Source organism: Cydia amplana, chromosome 8, assembly GCF_948474715.1.
Source record: "Cydia amplana chromosome 8, ilCydAmpl1.1, whole genome shotgun sequence".
NCBI classification, from domain to species: Eukaryota; Metazoa; Arthropoda; class Insecta; order Lepidoptera; family Tortricidae; genus Cydia; species Cydia amplana.
The window spans coordinates 5,393,882-5,408,180 of record NC_086076.1 but is presented as its reverse complement, the minus strand read 5'-3'; the positions used below and the strand labels follow the sequence as shown (position 1 = coordinate 5,408,180).

General features: G+C 39.5%; 1 protein-coding gene across 1 annotated transcript in view; it reads left to right on the top strand.

The window, feature by feature from the left end:
* Positions 1-14,299, top strand: part of LOC134650320 (proteasome-associated protein ECM29 homolog) — a 295,370-nt gene that overhangs the window by 7,470 nt on the left and 273,601 nt on the right. Inside the window, exons 11-21 of the mRNA XM_063505281.1 lie at positions 594-706; positions 1,137-1,292; positions 5,095-5,242; positions 5,554-5,670; positions 6,411-6,711; positions 7,703-7,877; positions 8,668-9,045; positions 9,813-9,991; positions 10,984-11,142; positions 12,443-12,550; positions 13,605-13,718. Of these exons, the coding sequence (XP_063361351.1) occupies positions 594-706; positions 1,137-1,292; positions 5,095-5,242; positions 5,554-5,670; positions 6,411-6,711; positions 7,703-7,877; positions 8,668-9,045; positions 9,813-9,991; positions 10,984-11,142; positions 12,443-12,550; positions 13,605-13,718 (1,948 nt within the window). The remainder of the gene's footprint in view (positions 1-593; positions 707-1,136; positions 1,293-5,094; positions 5,243-5,553; positions 5,671-6,410; positions 6,712-7,702; positions 7,878-8,667; positions 9,046-9,812; positions 9,992-10,983; positions 11,143-12,442; positions 12,551-13,604; positions 13,719-14,299) is intronic.

Genomic DNA, 14,299 nt, shown 5'->3' with positions numbered 1-14,299 from the left:
TTGATCCTAAAAACATACCCGATCGATTGATACCTTAAATGAAAATTAGTCATGTAGCCTATTGGCGTAGGCGCTAGTAACGACACAAAAAATCTACAATCTACTATATCGTGGCTGATTCTAGTTAATGTAAGAACACTTAGCACGAACAATTTCGCACTTAGACTCGCTATTTGCTATCTTTATCGCACGCGCATAATTCTTCGCACTTAGCGTCCGTACTTTATATTGAAACGTCTAACTATTAGTACGTAGAATTACAGCCAGGAACATAGTTTTTCATTAAATTGTTGGGCATGATACAGTAAGCAGTAATAGTTGCTAAGCGGGCCAGGTGTTCAAAATGATCTTGACGCGACTTCATTGTTAAGAGTAAGAGTGCGTCCAGGTAATTTTGAACACCTCGCCCGCTTAGCAACTTTTGCTGCTGACTGTACTGGGTACTTGGTGGCGGGAGGCAGAATCGCAGGAAATCATCTTCCGTGCAATGGCGTCATCAAAATGGCTGCCTCGTGACAGATACTGCGAATTACATCCATATTGTACATTGCACATACAAGCACAGTCTCTTATATTATATTATATAATTTCAGTGGAGACTTAGGCCAGCTACGGAAAGTATCCTCAGTGTTCCTACAGGGACTGCTAAAGATAATCCGTTCTGACGAATACGCCGAACACCAACCCAAAGCATACATGTGTTTAGGTAAGTTTTAAGGAACATGAGACTATTTGTGAGTACGAAACATCTTTTTCTAAAATTAACCTAAGTTGTTCCAATTAGAAATGCATTTTTATCACAATGAATCAGTAAAACGTGAGCGATAATTTTTTTACATACCAGATTTTTTTAGCACATAAAATAATAAGTACAAATAGTGGACTTAATGCCTTAATGACTTTTTTTTATCTTTTATCTTTTTAACCCTTCGAATGCCAGTGTCAAAAATTTGCTACTGAATTAATAACCTTTCAACTGTTAATTACAGTCCAAATTGTCTGGGACGTATATGGGACAAGGCAGTTGAGGGGTTAAGGCATTCTCTACCAGTCAACCACTGGGCCAAAAAGAGACGTTTGTTAGGTGCAGGCTTTGTACTGTATTTGTATTTTTTTTACACTTATTCTCCCATCAGGCAGGCTAGCATTGAAGTGCCCGAAGACCATTAACAACCAGTTCGCGCTCCTCGAAGAGTTGGTCAAGAAGATTCCAGAAGCCACGCCCGAGATGAAGACGGCCCTACGGGACGCTCTGCTGGAAATGGCTGTAGCTTACAGGATCAACCCTGAAGGTAACTTAGTAAATTACACCTCGCCTTATTCTACCATCAGGCAGGCTAGCATTGAAGTGTCCGAAGACCATCAACAACCAGTTCGCGCTCCTCGAAGAGTTGGTCAAGAAGATTCCAGAAGCCACGCCCGAGATGAAGACGGCCCTACGGGACGCTCTACTGGAGATGGCTGTAGCTTACAGGATCAACCCTGAAGGTAACTTAGTAAATTACACCTCGCCTTGTTCTACCATCAGGCAGGCTAGCATTGAAGTGTCCGAAGACCATCAACAACCAGTTCGCGCTGCTCGAAGAGTTGGTTTAGAAGATTCCAGAAGCCACGCCCGAGATGAAGACGGCCCTACGGGACGCTCTGCTGGAGATGGCTGTAGCTTACAGGATCAACCCTGAAGGTAACTTAGTAAATTACACCTCACCTTATTCTACCATCAGGCAGGCTAGCATTGAAGTGCCCGAAGACCATCAACAACCAGTTCGCGCTCCTCGAAGAGTTGGTCAAGAAGATTCCAGAAGCCACGCCCGAGATGAAGACGGCCCTACGGAGATGGCTGTAGCTTTCAGGATCAACCCTGAAGGTAACTTAGTAAATTACACCTCGCCTTATTCTACCATCAGGCAGGCTAGCATTGAAGTGCCCGAAGACCATCAACAACCAGTTCGCGTTCCTAGAAGAGTTGGTCAAGAAGATTCCAGAAGCCACGCCCGAGATGAAGACGGCCCTACGGGACGCTCTGCTGGAGATGGCTGTAGCTTACAGAATCAACCCTGAAGGTAACTTAGTAAATTACACCTCGCCTTGTTCTACCATCAGGCAGGCTAGCATTGAAGTGTCCGAAGACCATCAACAACCAGTTCGCGCTCCTCGAAGAGTTGGTCAAGAAGATTCCAGAAGCCACGCCCGAGATGAAGACGGCCCTACAGAGATGGCTGTAGCTTACAGGATCAACCCTGAAGGTAACTATACTCAAACCATAGAGGTACCAACCTTACCTCTATGGTTTGAGTACTTTGAGTATATGGGGTAAGATTGAAAGGGTTTTTAATATGGGGCAAGACAAAAAATCGTCCGTATGCCGAAGCATTACGGGCGACTTTCCATCTTACACCTTAAGATAAACCCTTTCAAATTTATCCCAACGCACTTTACAATAATATAGGGATGAAATGGGGGAGGGCCGAGATGACCGAACGAGATGCTCTTATGGAACTTTCAGTAGGAATAGCAGAGAAAGCGCTGTTATTTTTTCTCCTTGTCACAGTCTCACATTTTTTTATCCCCCACCGTAAATTTAGTGTGGTAACAAATAACCCGACCAAATTACGTTGGTTGTTTTTGGTTTTTGTCAGGAATGTTAAAACGTGTTTTTAATTTTGTCGCATTGCGTATGTGAGGGACTCACGGGCGTGTATAGCACATCTATATAAAATACTACGTCTATGACCCAAAACACCCAGTCAGTAGGCGCGACATTTAAATTTTCTAGTATTAGGACTTTGAACCTCAAAAGAAAACACTGAATGAGATTAGCACAGGACCGAAGCGAGTAGCGTAATGAAGTAAATTACTACTTTATGCCGCAAAATGATATAACATTAAATGTGACGTTATCTATGAAAAGGGACCTTATTGTCGATGGCGCTTACGGCATTATTAACGATGCGCCGATATAAGTAAAATGCCGCGCGACGCTGTGCGGCGTAAGCGCCATCGACAATAAGGTCCCTTTTCATAGATAGTGCCCCAAATGACTTTTCAAATGCATATTATATAGGGGAAACTGGGGAGGGTTGATCACCCCTTTTGTTTTTAGCATACATTTTCTTAACTATTTGTAGTATTGAAAAACTTTATAGACCATACGATTCAGAATTTATCTCTTCAGTTCTAGTTTGAATTAGAACAGATTTGTGCAATAAATTAGACCGTTTATTAATGAAAACCCATACTGTTGACTTTTACCATGTGTCCCCTATGTAAGGGAGACTTGTTTACCCCTGGTCGGGAGCCTTGATCCTAGGGGGATCAAGTGACCCTGGTTCTTGGGACACATGGTAAACAGATTTTTACCATGTCTCCCCATACCAGATTCTCATTGATTATATAACTCGGATCGCTATTAGCAATGCATCTATAATTTGTAAAATACACAGCAAACATATATATATTGCATCTTCCATGCTTTGAAGTTGTATTTCCGGTAATCAGATATCTAAGCCGAAGGGATCAAGTCTGCCAGATTTGGGGACACTTGGTAAAAAGATTTTAAGCGGCAATGTCATATTTCGAGGGTAGTATCTACATTAATTTATTCACTTTATCTACAGAAATTAATATATGAAGATATCAAACACATATTAATCCATAATCTTATACTTAAAAAAAAAAACAATGTAATCGTATTATCCATAAAACAACATAAAATAGGGAATCAATTTTTGAACCAAAAAAAGTTAAAAAAAAAAACAAAAATCTAAGTTATTAACATAAAATTTCTTGTAACAAGCTAAATTTTTTAAAGTTATTATGAAGGTATTTATTTAGCGTCAGATACCTACAGCAATTTTAATTTTTAATTAAGCAATTGCCTAAGTAGCTAAGTTTACCCATCTATGTTTTAAGGGAGTTCCCTCTGCCAACAAACTGTCCTGCAGTTTGGCAGAAGAAAAAAATATGTATGTTAGGGTTTATTTCATCGGAATAAACGATTATTTATTTTATTTATTTTATTTACCCATCTCTGGTCGTTATTGTTTACTATATTAAATAAGTTTAGAAATTTACTGCTCACGTTTCGAGGACGGTGTTTGAGCTGCATAATCCTAAAATCCTTTCTATGGACCGTCGGTTCTATAGTACATAAGGTCGGAAAGCCATTAAAATAGCATTTCATCCATAAAAACAAATATCGCCGGTTGATAACCAAATATCGTTATAAGTGTTGTTTGTCGACCGAGTAACATCCCCTGTGTGTAAAATGTTTAACTTGATAATCAAGACCAAGTGCGGGTAGTTCGCAAAATGTTGATGTCAACTTTAGTTAGTCTTTTCAAAGGCCACGGGGATAATTCAGTTTTCGGAGTTCGAAGTCAGTTGTATAATTAAAAACTGAATTATACGCCATTAAATCCCGTTTCAATAAACAATAATGAGTCAAAAACCTTGAAAGTTTGAATCAGTGTTTCACTGGTCGTAATTTTGCGGCATGATTTACTAAAGAAAAGAAAATATTTATGATAGCTCTATGAATCTTTTTGTAAGTAAATTTATTACAATGTGTACTTGATCGCTTTGGGGGTGACATGATCCCGGAAACATATCTCCCCTGAAGAAAAAGACAAAGTCTCCCCATACATAGTAAGATTATAAAACGTGCCGTACTCGAAACGTGTGTTCGCGTATATCAATGTAATCCAAGTTAATCATCACTTCAATAAACAACAAATAAAATAAGCACACTCACTAACATCATTTCCATCTCATATTATAAAATAAATCCAGTTAAAGCTTACCGAAAATTGAATATAGTACGCAGAAAATCTTTCACCGTCCGCCATTTTTGAACCACTGACTTTTCCGATACAGTGCCATGACAGAACGTGAAGTTAGGAACGAATGAATGAGTGTTAACAGTGAAAAAAAATGTATCTCGTTTGGTTTGATTGAAAATGAAGTTTACCAAGTGTCCCCTAGGGATCGACCCTCCCCACCCTCACCTACATATGTAGTAGTAAACTCTTTGTAGTACAAAAAGACATATTGTTATGCATAGCGCGATCCTCGTTGATTTATATCCGTTTTCAGATAAACTCGAAATAATGGACACAATATCCGAAGACCCGGGCACTTCGCAAGAGCCGATGGAGACTGACGAAGGATCGGAAAGCAAGAAATCTAAAACAACCGCCTTTGACGAGCTTCAAGCGTTGGCACTCTTCGGTTTACTGGAACAGTGAGTACTAGTCTAAAGTTCATATCAATTTGAACTCAAAAAGTATTAAAATAGGGGTTAAAATCCATTTACGAGAGTTTTAAACAGCAAGGAACCCAAGAGAAAGGCTTATGATGAACTGCAATAACACTTTATGCTTTACTAGACCAATGAGTAATAGTGCTAATGTTGTATGAAATTGCACTTAAAACGTATTAAAATAAGGGTTAGAATCCATTACCAATAATGTTGGAGACCGACGAAGTTTCAGAGACTTAACTAAGCACTTTTTTCAATGACAGATGAATCCTCTATGTTTCTCTTTTCAACAGTTACATGCAGAGCGAGGAGTCAATGATCAGGTACATCGCGATGCGATATTCCGCGGCGGTGTACCCGCAAGACTACATCCCGTCTAGATATCTGCTCTTACTGGCTTGTGGAGACAGGTGAGGACATAATTCAGTTTTCAAGTACTGTCAGCGGCAAAAATAATTAAAATTAAATCATTTTTATTTTATAATTAAGCGGGTAAAGCTGTCAAAATGATATATTGTTACGCTCAGATCATTTTAAACACCTCGCTCACATAACAACTTCTGCTGCTTAACCTTTTCGACGCCTTGTCAAACACAAAAGCTGTCACGCTGACGCCACGTCACCGAAGTGTCAAAACTGAAATTGAACTTTATGCATATGCACGTAGGTCTATGTTGCTGTGTGGTCTGTGACCAATTAATCGGTCTTTGGCGTTGAACCTACGGTGCGGATATATCGGTCATTGGCGTCCAAAAGGTTAATATATTTGACAGATGCTAAGACAGACTGCTTTTGCTTTATCAAAGATACATTGATTGAGTAAGATGCGTAAAATTTAAGACACTTTCGTGCTTCGAATTCTACATGTAAACGAGATGGCGCTGTACACCTCCATACATTTTGCGGTAACTCTGATTGTTGACGTTTGACAATTCAGTGACCGCAAAATGTATGGAGCTGTACAGCGCCATCTGTTTTGGATGTCAAACTAAGGGGTACGTCTTATTAGACTTTACCTCTCTATTACAATCAATAATTATCTTTGGCTATATCTTAACTTTGATATCAAACCTGATATTATTCGGACATCAGGGTTTTTTATATGGTGTTATAACTTACTTGTCGGTGTAATAAACAATTATTTTCTCAGCCAAGACGAGGTGTCAACAGAAGCACTTAAATGCCTGTACGGAACATCCCGTCCGAGCGAAATAGAAGATGTCGTAAACAACGTGGACAAGAAAGAGACGACCAAAGTCAACTTGGACGACGAAACCTCCAAGAAAGACAAGGACAAAGAGCAAGAGGAGGAGTTCAAAGTGCCAAAGTTTGGGGATGTAGTAAACTACGTGTGGGATCAGATGCAGAAGAGGAAAAAGGGGTCCAACTCGAAGCATCGCTTTGTGGTTAATAATCAAGTGTTGCAGTTTCATCCTTTGACTTATCAAGAGGTGAGTTCTGTTCGGAGCTCGTGCCACTGACCCTATACCTAGGCGGATTGAATACATTTTCTCTAATATGGTACGAACACCTTTCTAGCTGAGTGATAAGGTTCAATTTAGTATGGTAATGCGCTCTCCACTTTACATAGATATCATCATCATGGTATACTGTCATCATCATCATCTTCCTCGCGTTGTCCCGGCATTTTGCCACGGCTCATGGGAGCCTGGGGTCCGCTTGGCAACTAATCCCAGTAATTGGCGTGGGCACTAGTTTTTACGAAAGCGACTGCCATCTGACCTTCCAACCCATAGGGTAAACTAAATCGTTCTGTAAAGCCCTTGCTACACGGTCGCCGACAAGCCCCTCAGACCGCGTGGCCTTGGTCTGGTCTGGACGGGCCGTGTAGACAGTTGTTTCCAACAAAATTTGACCAAAACTGACCAAGGTCAGACCAAGGACAGACGGTTAGAAGGCTTGTCGGCGACCCTGTAGCTAGGGCTTAAGAGCCAACAGGAGCTAAGATTTAAATATTTTAGGTAAATATACCCGTCTCGCTAACGGAAGCGGCTCCTAAAACTAGTGCGATAAGGACAAGGCGAAAAAATCCAGCGTAAAAATCTCAAAAATCGAGGTTTCGTACTCGACTGTTTCCTCCTCCAAAACTTAACCAATCGTAACCAAATTTGGAAATCTAAATGATAATGACATTATCTGTGTCGGACCGTTTTGCTTTTTTGACTAATATATATCAGTTTTGAATAGCACGCCTCTCATTGCGGCATAGTCAATTAGGCCATTTTGGCCATTTTTGAAGGGCTCTAGCGCCTTAAAAAAATATCAAAAAAATCAAAACGGTCCGACACAGATATTGACAATATTAATCTGTGTTGAAAAAATCATTGCTGTAGCTTCAAAACCCACGGAGGAAACAGTCGAGTACGTTTGTATGGAGAAATGACCACTCCTGTTGGCTCTTAAGTGGTACATCATTTCCAGATCCTTCGGTACCTCCGCATGTGCCTGAACCGCGAGGCGGGGCTGCGCGACTGCTCGGAGCACCCCAACGCCACGTCGCCGCTGCTCGCCAAGTATTTCTACGAGCGGCTGCTCGACTCGGAGGTGCTTGAGCGGTACCTCTCTATGATCACCTCCCTACTGAGCGCCAGCCCAGGTGACATTATTTATTTATTTATGTCTAGGAGAACCAACAGCTTAAAACGTACAACAGGACAGCAAGATTAAGATTAAAGCCATTTACGCACACACATGCTCATAAAGAGCGCGTGAAAAAAAAAGAAAACACAATTATAAATTAAAATACAAGCTTACAAATAGATCCTACGTTCCGAACAACTTAGTTCATTAGCGCCGAAAATAACTGAGGTCTCGGAGTTCGAAAGAGGAAACAACATAAAGTAATGTTTATCAGATTATAATGCTGGTAAGTTTATCAAATTATTTAAAAAAGATTAGATACAGTCAGCAGCAGCAGGTTTAAGCGGGTCAGGTGTTCTAAATTATCTTGACGCGACTTTATTGTTAAGAGAATAAGAGTGTGTCAAGGTAATTTTGAACACTTCGCCCGTTTAGCAACTTCTGCTGCTGACTGTACAACAAGCCCTTTCATTTGATATGCCATAATTATGATAGAGTTAATTATTATTTTTAAATAATGTAATTAACCGCCAAAAGTGGCCGCCGTGTTTTAAAACTAATTTATTTACGTTACACGTCCGGGTTTAAGTCACAGATTTACGTGTGTGCTACAAATTTCAACTCAATCGGGTCAGTAATTTCGCAGCGAATTGCACAGTCAAACAGACGGACAATAGACAAACAAGTGATCCTGGTACGGACCTCTTCAAATAGTAAATTATTTATGTCCAATTTCGTGGCAAGTTTTCCTAACTTTGATTTCCATAAACGCTCTCTATTCTCTATAAATCACTTTTTTTTTTCAGAATTAATGCCACTCACATGCTTCCTGGACATCGTAGGCTGCGTGCCCGAAAAGATAGCCTCACAATACACGAACCTCCTCCCATTCCTCAAAAACCTCTTCGTGACCACTACCAAGGAAGACATCAGAGAAGCCGCCTCCGTCATTTACGCTATAATCACAGTACACACTAGCGATAAATCAGCGATAGAGAGAGAATTGAAAGAGTTCGTGGTACAGGGTGATAGTAATAGAAATTTGGAGTCGCAGTGTGGTTATTTGTGTGCGTTCTCGCATATGTGTGAGCGGTGTTTGGTGTTGGCGAAGAGGGGGAAGTTTGGGGGGAAAGGGTTTAGTGGGGCGAACTGGGAGCCGTATCAAGAGGGAGTTAGGAGTTTAGGTAAGTGATTTGTCTCCTGAATTTGTACTCAACATCTTATATTCGTTTGGGTTGGACAGGGTTCAAAATTATCCAGATAATTATCGTCTTTGATAATTATCGCGATAATTATCCGATCCGATCTTTGAATTCTTTGATAGTAAAAAATAATGATTGGGGCGTTTTTTTATATTTTAGGTTTTAAATTTTAGGTTATTGTCAAATCTATAATTATCAGGCATAAAAATCACGATAATTATCAAGATAACTATCATTGATAATTATCTTTTCGAACCCTGGGGTTGGATAGACAAAGTAAACAAAGTGACTCAAAGAAACAATACCATCAATTCAAAACGATTTGTTAAGTGTAGAGTTCTTAATTAAAATGCAACTAGTGACGTCACAATGAATCTCCTTATGAGTTCCTGCTGATTTTAATTGCGCAAAATCATCATCATAATCATGCATGACGACTTTATTTTTCGTAAATTTCAATTGATGATCGCTGTGAAACTACCTATTTAAATCTTTTATACGAAACTAAAGTCTATTTTTTTATTCGGTAGACTGAAATGACATTTCATATTGTGAAATATTATTTTATGTTCATATTATGAAATGTCATTTTAGTCTACCGATAAAAAAAATAGACTAATATTAATATTAGACCTATTGAGTGAATAACCGAGTCACGTAGTTTTGTTTGATAAATATCTAAATCAATAAACGTTCAATAGTTCCATTACATAATTTCTTAGTTATATAATGAATATGTGATCTTGCAGCAAAATTCCTGGCTAACCCGCAATCGCTACTTGTCAGTACATCCGTATCGGCCATATCTCTCCTGGCGAGAGTTGGGCCGCTACCGCTACCTGACTCTGATCCTAAACAGGCCGCGACACTTCAAAGCGATACCCCGTTCAATGTCAACAAAACATACATTGAGGACACTGTTAACAAGGTATGTGACGTCAAATTATGATATTTAAATTGTTTGCCTTATTTAGGTAGATAGCTAAGGCCCACTTGCACCATTTCACTAACCCGGGGTTAACCGATTAAACCTGGTTTAACTGCTAAACCCCAGGTTAGTGAGATGGTGCAAGTGGGCCTAAGAAGATTACGCTTAATTTTTTTTCATTCTACATGCATAAACGTATGAATAGCATGAAAAGACAAGTATACTCATGCAATGAGTGGCGCGAGTCTTTGTGAATGACATTATTTAAGCCTTTATAAGGCAGAGGGAAAATATTTCCCACCTGATTTTGAACTTTATTTCAAAGTGATAGGGTTCAATTTTGCATAATTTCTGACACACTTATGCCTTATAAAGCTGCGTTTCCGCCTGGCATATAGATACTTTTAGAGCTAAATTATTTTTAAGCATAAACAGGTCCAAACGGTATACCATAAAGCTGACATGAAAGAAATAAATTACTCATTATGCGCCTCAGGAAGGTAATATGGTGGAAATATTCGCTGTCATTGAATGAAGTCTCGGTAGCTCAGTTGGCAGAGCGATGGGATAGTGATCAAGAGTCGCGAGTTCGAGGCTCGTCCGAGATAGTGCATTTTTCCACTTTTCATTTATTTCTTAACTTTTAGACCTGTTAAAAGAAAATTCGTTGTTATATTATGAATTGTTGTATATTTTTTGATTTTGAAATTGCACTTTATATAAAAGTTGTTATACAAAAATGATAATCTTTGAATAAATGTCATATACTAAGAAAAAGTGACTATCAGGCACCTGCCGCGATAGCAGAGGACGCTGGTTCGATTCCAGCCTGGGGCACTGGAGGCCTTGGTCACTTTTTCTTAGTATATGACATTTATTCAAAGTTTATAATTTATAGTAGTGTGTCTACTTGAAATAAAAACAAATTAAAATATTTTCTGAAAATAATTTAATTTGTTCTAATACAAAAATGATAATGTTTTATATTCTAGTTCACAGTAGCGGACAGCTTGTTCAGAATAGTCGGCAACGCCAAGCTTCAGTCTAAAATAAAGGAGCGGGCGCTGTATACGCTCGGTTTACTCTGCTGTGGGGAACGCTTCCCCTTTGCAAAGCAAATCGTTAAAGGATTCCTGCAGATGGCTAAGGATGTAAGCATTACTTGTCGCCATAGGCCAATTCTAGTTTTAGTGCATGCATTGAACAATAGGGGGCAGAACAGAGGCTGCTTGTTTATTGGCGCGAAGTCTAAATGTCAACTTTAATTTTCCAATCTAGCACAAGATGGCAGAACCTACCATGGACGTAAAAACGTATGTGAGCTGTAAAGGGCAGCACCTACTTTGGCATGAAGTGTCAATGCATGTTCATTTGTTCATTATGATTCCGATTTAAGCCACAAGAGCATGGTCTAATAAAACATGGTCTTCTCTTCCCAGAGTGTCACTTGCCTACGTCACAATAACATTGCCACTTTATTTCAACATAACATCTTACATGGGTACATTATATCTATGGTTAATAAGTTAAAATATTTCTTTATAATTTTATAATTTTCATTTATATGTGTTTTATCTTAAATTTTACAATAACACGTCATTTTTAATTATTCGTTAGCAATATCTTCCGATTCACGAAATAAATTTCAGACATTCGGGTAATTCTGTTTACACTACTGGCAACACAGGATAGCGCTGTCACATTTGACAATCCGCCATGTTGTCTCTGACCGTCATCCTTGTCGAACGCGTGTTAATTGTTATTTCCTTCTCGCTCAGTGTCAGCAGTCGCAGTGTTTTCCAAACTATTCACGTCGTAAGCTTGGTAATTAATGTTGTGTTACGAAAATGGTTGGCTGTTCTATTCGGAACTGTAAGAGTAGGAGTGAAAAGGGCAGTATAGATTTGTTTTATTTTACTATGTTTCTACATGAATAATTTAAAATTAATGCCGTTAAAATAATTTTCACCGTTGGTTAAAATTCTCCCACATTTTAAAGTTTGAGAACCTGTAAACAGCATGATGACGTAGGCAAGTGACAGTTAGGTCATTCGCGAATCTCGGAAGAGAGTACCAGGCGAAGTATATTATTATACCATGCACAAGAGGGTAGACCCTCCAACGTGCACGGTCCCTATATACTCATCTATCAGTGTCAAAAGTAACATTTCTTCAACCAAAAACGTCACTTTTGACACTGACAGATCAGTATCATATCGGAAACAGATCGAATAACTAAAACTCGAATTGGTCTGTTAATCGCTAATAGTTAAGACTGCGAAAGCCTACTTATGATTGCCAAACTTTTGTCGAAGATAAAAGAGTCAGCTGTGTAGCTTGTGTATGTCTTAAGGCGGTTTTTTTCTTTAGCAAGTAATAAGTGCGACAACTATGTTACAACACTGCTTTACAAATCGGACTTTTAATTTCAAAACTATGTGTTTTTTTTAGAGCAAAGAGTTTGAAATCCATTTACAAATTGGTGAGTCGTTAGTGCTGTGCGTTGAGGGTGTCAACTCTAACGAAAACAGGGATCTTTGGACCGAGCTACCTAAAGAGGTAAGTTACGTCATTATTAATATAGGTATCGCCACTGGTAGGCCTAGCGCATGATTGCCCCGACAGTATCTCGTCGCGAGATAGACTACCCGTCTTTTCCTAACACTATTAATTGAAGTGGGATGGGTAGTTGTGCGACAGACAGCGAAATTTTGACATAAGTTTTCTTTTTCGTACTAATAGCGAGTTGAACCAACAACTGCAAGATGGACCAAAAAGTTTCTTAAAGGGCATTTTTTTAGCTTAATAAGGCCCAAGATACACTTGTAAGTTTTATATACTTAAGTAGGGACACATGATACTACAGAATGAATATCGCTCTCATTCCAACAAATAGCTTTGTCCCTACTTACGTAAGTAAAACTTGCAAGTGTATGTGGGGCCCACTGACAATCCAACCTCTAGACTGAGCTTAGGCCAATTCTTTCATGAAACCGATGCTGCCAAAAATACGGGGGTTCGGGGGGACGAGGTGAGCGAATCCCGTGCCGTGATTGGTCCGTTCAAAGACACGGACCAATCACGGCACGGGATTGACTCGAAGATGGAGTAACGCTACCGTATGTGTGGCAGAGGGGGTAGCGCGACTATGCTATGTCTAGAGGTTGGATTGTCTGTGGTGGGGCCTAATACCGTGCGCTTACGTCACATTCACTCATTCATTCATTCAATAATGTTTTGGCGATTAGTAATCTGTGTAGCTGTGTGCGTAATCATTCACCTCAACTCCTGGCGATACCTGTATTTGGAGTAGCGTTAGTAATTGGCTACTTTCCTACTAGTCAAATCAGCTTCTTCTTTAGACCTGTCAAAACGATTTGCTTATATGGAATTTATATGAAAACGTGTAGTGACGTCACGGTCAACTCACCTACTTTTTATATTTCAATCCGATTTATTAAATAGAAACTGTTTAAAAATAAGTGCTATCTACGTTTTTCTAATAATTATCTGGTGTTTTATTTCGTGCACAGTGTGAAATAATTTATTTTAAGTAGAGGAAAGTACTCAATTCTGTATAAACAATTCCTACTAAGCAAATGAGAATTTTTAGGGTGATGCAAAACTAAGAGATCGAGAGGCGTTGAAGGAAAACGACGAGCTGTTGGAATGGGTGCTGCAGGAGTTGTTCAAGATCGGGAAACACCCCCACCCGCACTCGAGACAGGTACTTGTACATTTTAGTATAGTTTGTTGCTTTCTAGTAGACCCCGAAGGCTTATCCTATTGTCTATTGTTCAGTAAAACCGCACGTGCTACTTACCTGCAAAAAAGGGTCCTAATTATTCTATTTGGCACCTGAGCGCGGGCTAGTCCAACGCTCAAAAAACCAGTGTAGGTGCGCTCTCCGATAACGCGCCTTTGTTACGCATCTCGATGACACATTTTAGACTGGTTCTGTAGCGTTCGACTCGCCGGCACTCAGTAACCGAAGTACCGATTTTTTATGCAGGTGGTTGTGGCACGTGGCACGAGCGGTTTTTCTTAACAATAGACAATAGGATTAGCCTTCGGGGTCTATTAGAAAGCTACAAACTATACCATCGCTCACACTGTTAACTGACAGTTAGTAAACTTTACCTTATTACAGAAGACATAAGGTCCACCGATGGTCAGTTAACATTGTTTCTGTTTGTACCTTTAATTCTAAGAAAACTATTAAGGGCCAAGCACCAACCACAGTTAACAGACTGATCGACGTCATTCAGCAGAGATCTATGAATCTTCCCATGCAATAAACTTTAGCGA